General features: G+C 40.0%; 1 protein-coding gene across 1 annotated transcript in view; it reads left to right on the top strand.

Annotated features, from left to right (window-relative positions):
• Positions 1-10427, top strand: part of FRK (fyn related Src family tyrosine kinase) — a 35851-nt gene continuing 25424 nt past the window's right edge. Inside the window, exon 1 of the mRNA XM_083608619.1 lies at positions 1-911. Coding sequence (XP_083464745.1) covers positions 514-911 — 398 coding nt within the window. The 5' untranslated portion in view covers positions 1-513. The remainder of the gene's footprint in view (positions 912-10427) is intronic.

Genomic DNA, 10427 nt, shown 5'->3' with positions numbered 1-10427 from the left:
AGTTAGGTTGGTTATTCATTACCAGGAGCTACAATGTGTGCAGAGCCTCCCTACTGCCAGAGTACATTTAAAGAGAATAAAGGGAACGAGGAGGTGCAAAGATAGGGAAGTTCAGCTGGAAGCTTTCTCTACTGTTTCTGTTTACCTGTTCTGTTGCTACAAGATTTTTTGGCCCCTAACGTGACGATTCAGGTCTTTCTGACCGATCAGAAGAGGAAGTGAAAAAATTCCCCTGACATGAACAATTGCACTTCAGTGCTCAGATTTCAGTCCTGAGCGTGGAGCTGGAAGGCAAGGAGGAAACTCTTATGGTGAAGAAGACTTGGAGGGGGAGAAGCAGAGAAGAGGACACGTCCAGTGAGATTATTTGCCTTTTGTACTAGAGGAAGGAGTCCTGGGACAATTTTTAAAATGACGCTGAATGGAAAAAATGGGTGTGAAGGGATCTTGAATGCTTCAGGATAGGAAGAAGGGGACTGAAGGAATACAGGCCGCAAGCAAGAAGGGGACAGAATGGGGAACTGCTGTCGGAAATATTGTGCTTGTCTGGAGCCCTATATGCCTTGGCTTTTCAATTGTGGGACTGAGGATAAGTCTAACCCAACTACCATCAATTCGACTGTGAGGCCAGACTCCTCGGACGGCATCTGTATACGCATCCCAGACCTACCGCCTCTTCATCCATCAAAGCAGACTTGCAAATATGTGGCCCTGTTTGATTACCAAGCCCGTACAGAGGAAGATCTGAGCTTCCGAACTGGAGATAAGCTTGAAGTGCTGGATAAATCTCAAGGGAGCTGGTGGTTTGCGAAGCTGCTCGTGGAGAACGGGTCTGCTAAGCATGGACAGAAGCGGCAAGGTTACATCCCTGCCAACTATGTGGCTCCTGACCAGAGCATTGAAGCTGAACCGTAAGTTCTGAAATGTATATTGTTACATGGTACAGCTGACATATAGCAATAGCTAGACAGAGAGCTGCGGGGGTGGGGGTGGGAAATGACAGCAACTTCAGGTAACAAGGAAATCTGGAGTAAGAATAGTTTCTGTCATATAGACATAACAAAGTAACATAGGTTGCTTCCAGATGACCTGTTTATTGAACATTCATTCTGATTTGTATGCATGGAGATTGCAGGCAACATCCTATCAAGCAATGGTTATCCCACACTTCCTAGTGCATTTTCCCATCACTTTCATTGCCACAAAATCCTTTTTTTAAAAAAGCAGCATGTTTGTTGAGCAAAAGTGCCAAATCCACTTTAAGTGTACAACCTGATTTTGCCAATATGCAGTTGCATCCCACCTGTGAAATAATGACAATCTGAAAGTGGTAATTTAGTAATATCTTTTAATTAAAGCAACAGAGCAAAATAGTGACCTAGGTCAGATGTGATAATAAACCATGATTTATTGTGATGGGAATGAGCTTCAACAAGTCTTGGGGTTACATACTCCCAGATCCACCTCTGGCAAGACTGTGAGGTGGAAATTTGAGCTGTTCACTTCCTTTTAAAAAAAATTAACCATAGGTTGTCATTTCATCCAAACCTGATAAACTGCAATTAATATTTATTATGGTTTATTCAAAACAAGCCAACTTCAAATGATGGGATACAAAGTTGTTTTGTTCAATTAACCAGTTAAGAATAACCACAGTTTAGGATTTGGTTACATTGCTAAACTGCAACTTGTCAAAAGCAGAAGTGAAACTTTTGATCTCTACACGGCCACACCAGTACGGTGGAATCGTGTGAGCTGGAAGTTCTCTGTGACTTGTTCCCATCACAATAATGAAAGCCTATTGCCTACCAAACAATGCTTAAGCTTTTCTTATTAACATATAAAATCCTAAGCAACTCAGGGCCAGGTTACCTGAAGGACCACCTTCACTCTCTGTAAGATTGATTAAGATATTCAGAGGAGGCCTGTTGGCCACACAACAATCTGCAGATTGTCATCTAGCAAAAACATATAAATGGGCCTTTTCTGTGGTGGTGCTGTAGAAGCTTCTCCCACCCCCATTATTTGGGCAGCATCAACAGTAGCATGCTTCCAGTGTTTACTGAAAACACATCTCTTTGCTTAGACGTTTCCTGATCATCAATACTGGATTCTACAGCCGTATATTTCTTGATATTCTGATAGCTGCATTTTGAAATAGTTTTAATGGATGTTTTCGTGTTGTGACCTGCTTCAAGATTTTCTTAGCAGTAAGAAATATAACACTATTTAAAATAAATAATAATAAAATACTAAGCCATGGTTTTTCATGACTTACAAACCATCACAGCACTGCTGAAATTGTGAAGTGGTGCAAGCAAATTGATAGGAGTTCATAGGACTGTATGCGATGCTGTTCTTCTTATGACAGAAAGCCCTTTGAGCCAGTGGAAGCTTCTAGTCAGCAGGCAAGAGGAGGAGGGGAGTGATATTTTGCATATTCACCCTCCATCCTTGCAGCCCCATCCAAAAATCTCCAGAGGTTTGAAACAGCATAAGGGGGTGGGTGTAGCGAGAACAGCAAATTGACAAAAAATAGTCTTCTTCTATACTTCTTGAGTATCACCCTTCATAAATAACATGGAGTTCACTTTAAGAGGTTTTATGTGCTAGAGCAGGGACAGCCTCAATATATGGTGGACTCTGACTTCCATCAACCCCCAACAACCATGGCCAGTGTTTCAGGGATGATGGGAGTTGTAGTCCAACAACATCTGGAGGGCAGCCCATTGTCTATCCCTGTGCTGCAGATTGCAACAGCAGAGCAGGTGCAGGATTCTCTATAAGTCAGCATACTTGGAAACATCTGGGGAGAACTCATCAGTGTGCGGATTCAAGAATTTTATCTTAATATAGGGTTGCTATTAAAAGAATTAAAATGATAACTGTCAACCTTAGCCACTAAGCCTATCTATTTTAGACCTATAAAATATGAGGATTGTTGCTGTAGTTAAGAAAACTATAAACACACCACTGTATATTATTACACTGGAGAGATTTAATTGTAGCTTTATTGCAGCTTGTTTACATTACACCAAAGACAGTGTGTGATTTATATTTGCATGAAAAATAAATGCTGCAGTAGCTTCCTTAATTCAACTTACATTCGCAGTGGAACTCAGAGGTATGTGCTGAAAGTGGCTTTGGGGGAAATAGCAAGCAGATGTAGGTCCATGGCACTGACACATGTCTGCTCTCTGTTTGGGCACATGTTACGTTGCCGTATGTTTGGGTAAAATATATTGGGTGCTGCACAAAAGCAGTTAACTACCATGGGGTCTAGCTCTCAGCTTTGCAATCTAAGACACAGGCTCAGGAGAAAAGAGGAAGAAATTATGTCATAGAGGCTGCAAACCTTTGGTGAATCCTACTCCAGATTAAATTGGCACAAAGGTCATTTGAACTAGTAAATTGAATAAGGAACTAAAAAATACCTAGAAAAATTAACCGCCACTTTCTTTGTACAGCAGCTGAGTTGTGGGGCATTTTAAGGGCTAAGAGGATAAGCAGTGAAATTGGGCTACTCCCAAGAAAATGGGTGCATAGGATTGCAGCCCTAGACAACAGTCCTATATCCAGAATCTTTGAATTAAGACACTTTGAATTTACAGGAAATTACAAGATACACACAGCATTGTGCTGCGAGTAAAACATGCTTCCATGGACCAGAGCCCACTTTATCAGAGTGGCCTCTGGTCCCCTTCGCCCTAATAAATCTGCTTCTTTTGTGTGCTGCAGAAAGATGCAGGTGAGTGGACAGCTGAATGTTGGCAATTAGTGGGCTGGGGATCTCTATACTTTTTTCTTTTTTCTTTAGTTCTGCAAAGCAGAAATGAGCAGGCTTTCAAAATGTTTAATCTGGCATAATAGCTGGTTGGCACTGAATGCTATTCTCCCTCTCAGTGTGTTGCGACAGCTTGTTCTGCTCCGTGCATCCAAGCTGCAATTCTGCGAGGCAAAAGTGTTTGGCCAGGAATGGTGGTGGCTGGGAGTGGAGTACTGGGCCTTGCCAACAGAAGGTTTGACTGCATGTGGAAATTGGGGATTCTGCTACACAGTGCTGGGTGTGAAGGGTGCTAGAGAGCAATACAGCCTAGAAAAGACACATTGCTCACATATGGCAAAGGCAGGGAGAGATGGGAAACAGCTGCAGAAGCTATGCTTTGCAGCAAGTATTTTTTCCTATTGCTTACCTGAGTGGGGAGCTGACTAGGCATCTGACCTGTTACCAAGGAGTGGGATTTGGTGCTGGATATTTTGACCTGGAGACCAAAGAGGACTTGCCAGAGATGTAGGCAGAGAAGCGTTAGCAATGTGCTCAAATTTCCATGTGTATCATAAGGCCAGTCCATTCTTGCAAAGTGCTCCCTTCGTGTGCAATGTGACCTCAAAGGGGTTGCGTGCGAATCACAAGTTCTGTAGGCTTGATCTACATATTAGTTCTGTACACTTTCCTAGATGAGAAACTTAGGGAAAATGTAAGGCAGGGATGGGGAACCTGTGGCCCTCCAGATGTTGCTGGAATACAGATCCCATTATCACTCACTATTGGCTATTTTAGATGGAGCTGATAGGGAATCTGTGGTCCCCCAATATCCAACTCCCATCACTAGTATAAGGTATGAAGCACATTTCAGTCTCTTAAATTCATACCTTTAAACATGAGTATGAGGTATATAATAGGCTTGTTAACTTTGAAGTCAAAGAGCATCTAAGGTAACTGTGCTCTTCATGCAGACAACATCCTGTTGGTCTCAGTAGCATGCTAGGGTGTTCTTGGTGCTGCCAGAAACACGCCAGGTATGTATTGCTGGGTATTCCTGCAATGCTTGATACCAATTTGAGTGTGAGCAGATGATTACTTCATTATTTAGGGGGAAAATGCTCATTTATGGGTGACCTTTTTGGTGCGAGAGAGGGCCTTGCATTTTTTAGCTCACCACTTTATTCACATATGGTATGCAGCTTTAAAAACACAATTGATAGGTGGTGAATGACTTTCACAAACTACACATAGCACTTGTGTGACTGTTTTCCTTGAAGGTTTTTTTCTAACCCAACTTATCAATATCACCTCCTCCAAGCTGCATCCCCTTGCGGGCAAAAGACAGCTTACAGAAGGAAATTCTGATTAGGTTTTTAAAGTTTGACCCTATGGTGCTATATAGAAAGATTTGTTGTTCTGCCAGTAAGCTTGTTTCCTCTCCAGTTCTCTTTCTCTGTATCTCCTTGGCAAATGCTTAAAATGATTTGGCCAATATTTTCAGCTTTATAATGAAAACATCTAGAGAACTTATTTCTGAGCAATATGATTTTCTTTTTAATGACTCAAACTACAGTATAGTAGTTTCCAGCTCTATCAATACATGTAGTTTTATGATATAAATTAACTATTTGGAATGGTTGCCTTAAGTATCCTAACATGCCTTGAATCACCAAGTTTTAATTTTAACAAGTAGTACTAGTCACACAATTTAAACTTTTGAGAATATGCTCTCTCTGCTTCTGTTGCTTGTCTATGCCTTGCTTTCGATTATATTCAGCACTGCAAACAGGAACCATGGAAACCAACTGATCACCTGTCCTTGCTCTTTTAGTGCCAATTGTTTTGCCTAAACACGAAAATGTCCTTCTGCCAATGTATTATGGACAACAAATGTTAGCCAGCTGTACTGTTAATTTTAATAACCTAAACCATGGAGGGAGAGCTGTGATTGAAAACAACCCCACTTTTGTTTTCTAAACTGGCCACAAAAACCATAGTATCCCTTCAGGCTTGCTTTTTAATAAAGGCCTCTTTCACTGTTTCAGCCAACATTCACTGAAATATGAGTTTAAGTATCAGTTGAATGTTACATGTCAATGAGAAGGAAGCAGAGGGCATGTGCACTGAGAATTAAGGTGGCAAAATCCTACAAGCATGTACCTGGAAGTAAGCCTCATTTATCTCAGTAGGGCTGACATCTGTGTAAGTAACACAAGGATCTAGGGTGCAGACACACCGCGCATTTAAAGCACGTTATGCCCCCTCCGAAATAATCCTGGGAAATTTCGTTTGTCAAAGATGCTGGGAATTGTAGCTCTGTGAAGGGTAAACTACGGTTCCCAAGATTCTTTGGGGGAAATCATGCTTTAAACGTATGGTGTGCGCACGATATTTTACAGCAGAATATCGGCATTACAGAAAAGGAAAGTTTTGAGGAGGGATTTGAAGGAAGTAAAGGAGGCAGATCAAGGCATAAGGGCTGCAGAGGAGAAAGGGCAGAGTTATTTTGGGAAGCAGTAAACCTCTTAGTGGTGGAGCTGGATATGCAAATAACCCAGGTAGGGATGCACCATGATTTAGAGATAGCAGAGTGAAACAGCTGTTCCAAGGAAAGAAACAACTTTGCTCCAAGTGAGTGAAATTCTGTCATGTTAATTGTATGCATTATATAAAAATGTTTAGACTGGATAAACATTGAACTTGTTTTCACTGTCCTGCAAATAAATCCTTTACAGCTGTGTGTCAACAGTGTACGTCAAGTGCTTCTTTCCACGGAAGCGTGCTAATATTCTGGTCGTTCAAAGATTCCCTGTGTGGGCCACTCTAGTTTGAATATCTGGAGATAGGAAATTAAATACGGGAATTAAAAGAAAGGCTATGCCAGCTTAAAGAATTGACTTGTGTGTTTTTTCCTGGTGACTTCAGAAAAATCGAGTATTAAAAATGTTCAGATAGGTTTTGCTCACAGTAGACCAAAGAAATTAATGAACTTAATGTTCATTAATTTCATGGAATATACTCTGAGTAAAACTGAGTTAAATACCACCCCAAATATTGTTGAAGTTGCACTGAGAAATAGAGGTTGTGAAAAAATGGGGATAACTTGGATCCAATATGTAAGATAGTCTTAAATCTTGATGTTTATGAGAATGTCTGGAAACAGTGTCAACTTCTTAGATTGTATGTGACCTAAGATCTAGTTATGACTAAACGGGTCTGAAACCTATAAAGAATTACAGGTAGTTCAAGGACCTGCTATGCTCTAACTTCAGAAAGAGAATCAAGAATGTTTTTTAACCAAATGTGGCATTTCCCACATCTAAGGCTTTGTGGTTTAATATTAACAAGGCAATAAAAAGATTGCTTGACTGTAAAATACCCCTTGATCTTCTGTTATTACAGTGACATATAAAATAATTGATAGGCACTGGAGATTGTTATGCTAATTGCTGCTAAAATTATCTATGCTAAGCACTAGATGGACTGGGAGTTTCTCACCACTGCACAATGGAAAACTAAAGTGCACAAAAGAACAGGTTTTGAAAGATAAAGAAAAAGTGTAACGTTTTAAATTAAAATTCACATATGTTTCTTGATTATTGGTACAACAAAGCACGTACAGCAATTCACAATAATCATGCATTTAGTTTGTTATAAATCAATATTGATGATTTTTTTTGGTATATGGATGTGTATCATGCATATGTATGTCCCTATAGATTACACAGTAATGACAAAAAGAAAAGAAAAAAGAGTGACATTTGTATAATTTAGTAGCAATAAATGTCAGCTCCTATCTTCAACTGGAGGCAATATCTGTCATATATCCAAATGTACTTTGCCCTGCCTTGTAAACAAGGATTTAAAGAAATAAAAAGAAATCAGCTGCATATTGACTTTAGGAGCATGATAACACAATCCTATGTATGTCTACTCAGAAGTAAGTCTGAATGGGTTTCATGGCGCTTACTCCCATTGTAGCATGAGAGCTTTTAAATCAGATGAAATTGCACAAGAAATTACTCTTTGAAAGAATGCAATATGTTAAACCTGATTATGCCAACGATTGCAAGCGGGGCATTCAGAAAGTGATTGTCTGAAGAAAAGGATAACTTATGAATTCAGGTTGATATAATGTGATATGCTGGGCAACTTTTGTGAAGGAATTCAAGCTTCAAAGCATGTACCATTTGGAGTAAAGACTGGAGTAAAGCTATGGACGAGGATCTCTGTGTAACTGGCAATGGGTGAGCACTGATGTGCCCATGACGTGGCCCTCTGAAAGAAGAAGTTGCCCCAGGACCTCTGGCCTAAGCTTTCCAACAATCTATGAGGTGCTTGAGAGAGAAAAATATCTCCAAAAACACCCTGTTGCCCACCACTGCTTTCCAAGATAGAACCTGTTTCCTCAGATCTCTGTTCTACATTCTAGCCCCAGGCTTGAACTGGTATTTTAAGGGGAAATATTTTTTTTCAGATGGAAGAAGTGAGATGAAATATGGAAATATTGAAGCCACTGCTTTTCTCAATGACTAGCATTGCCTCTTTGTGGATATGCTCTCTGTTTCCCTTCCCATACTCTTCCTTCTGTTTTCTGTCTTCACCTACATTGCGACCAAAAATAACTCTCCTTTATTAAGAAGCTTAAGTGGGTGGTAGTGATTAATAGTCTCTAGGTGTCATGCTTTAAATGCACAGATACCTCTTATTTGTTGTTACAATAATTAGGTTATTCAGCTGCATGGATTGGACCAACAAGCATGATTCATAACCTTACATATCAACTAGATTATGTACAAAGAACAATAAATTATGCAGCCCAACATAGCTGTCTCTGAAAACTTGAAGGACTGGTTTTCTGCAGATCAAAAATGGGTTTTGATTATGAGGACTAAGTGATCAAAATAGTGTGTGATCTGTTTGCATTCTTAAAAAAACACACCTTTAGTGGGTCCCTACTTCAGGCTTTTGTCTTTCCTCTGGTAATACTAAGTGGCAGAAGTTTTCATAAAATATCTGAAAAAAATCAAGTGGCATTGCTTAGTGGGTTTTTTTAAAGTTTTGCTTAAATCAGACTAAGGACTGATTCCTATGGTTCATGCTTTTTTTATCAGTGATGACACTACAGGAAATAGATGAACAAAGTTCACAACGAAATGGAAGGGCGTAAATTACCTGCAAATAGAGGTGATAAGTTAGGATAGTGCAAAGGTACCGTATATTGGCACAATTAATGGCATAAGATAAGAAAAAAGGGGAAGGATTACAATGTCATTCCATAAATGTGTTCACATTAAAATGTTTTTTTCCCTAATTACCTGCATATGGAATCATCCCTAAAATGAGGAACAATCAAATCTAGGGATTCTGGAGAATCCATTTTTCATTTCCACCCTGGACTCTTGAACTCAGTCCCTGAATCTAGTCAATATGAACTCTTGGATATGGGTTGGTGTGAAGGTTTGGGTTTAATGTCCTGCCTTGGACCACTTCTCTATCCAGGAACTGACTATTCACTCTGGTATGTTTAACAACAGCAGTGCGGTATCAGGAATGATGGCGGTCGAGACAATAATCCTAAGGATTTTATCTGAAAATTATTTCACTTTGGGCATTCCCACGATGGATGAAATAATTTTCCAACTATCCTGCAGCCCCTCCAACAAGTTGAGGACAGAAGATTATTGATCAATGCAAGTGGGGGGGGGGGGCCTATAATGCCATCTGTGTATCAGTTTCACTTTCTCTTAGGTCTGAGTTGAGGATACAGCCATTTGAAGTGGCAGCACTAAAAGCCCTGTGCTACATCACCCTGTAAAACTGTGGAGGCAAGTTCTTCCGTTTGGAGTCCTGCTATATATGATGGTAGTGAGGAGGTGCCCTAAATAGAGCAATGAATAAGTGTAGACATCCTTGGCCTGTGTCCCTTCTGCTAGCAACTACTAAGCATACCACATAAAAAATACTGCCGGTTCCTAGATACTGATATCCAGTCACATTTTAATTAGTGCAGCTTCCCATTAAAAAGGCAAACCACCCTGTTTGTATGTAGTCACCAGTTAAATATTCAGCTGAAACAATCAAGAAAGAGCTGTGATGTGAGTCAGAACAATACACTCAACTAAAAACAAAACAAAAGCCATATCACCACAAGCAATTCTTGACTGCTGGATTCCTGTTCAAAGAGTTTTGACTGGTGTGCCAGCTTCTAAGCTTTGATATACAAAGGGTCTCTCTCCATCTCTCTCTGCCTCCATTTCAGCCACTTGACTTATAAATGATCTCTTTTCCTGGTATTAGAAGATAAAAGGAAAGCTGTAATGAAAACTCCCCCTCCCCACTTTTTTTTTACTTTGTGTACGCTTTGGTGATCCAATTTTAGCCGTGCAATTACATTTTATCTGTGTGAAGGCAACCCTACCATTAGCTGACAAAAATGTTCCCTGTGCTAGGCAAACAACGGTTCTGTTATAAATGCAGTTGAGATAGTAGCTTTAGATTCCTGTTTGCGCCTTCTCCAAATATGCGTCAAGCCCTTCAAAACTGATTTCCAATTAGGGCTAAGATAAAAATACTAACAACTCTCTTCTCCTTCTCTGCATTGCGATTATGTTTTTGACACTCACAATTTTCATTTACATTTGGGAAGCATTTGTGTAGG

Source organism: Podarcis filfolensis (genome assembly GCF_964270895.1).
Source record: "Podarcis filfolensis genome assembly, chromosome: 3".
In the NCBI taxonomy this organism is placed as follows: Eukaryota; Metazoa; Chordata; class Lepidosauria; order Squamata; family Lacertidae; genus Podarcis; species Podarcis filfolensis.
The sequence above is the reverse complement of the archived record's forward strand: the minus strand, read 5'-3'. Positions and strand labels throughout refer to the sequence as shown.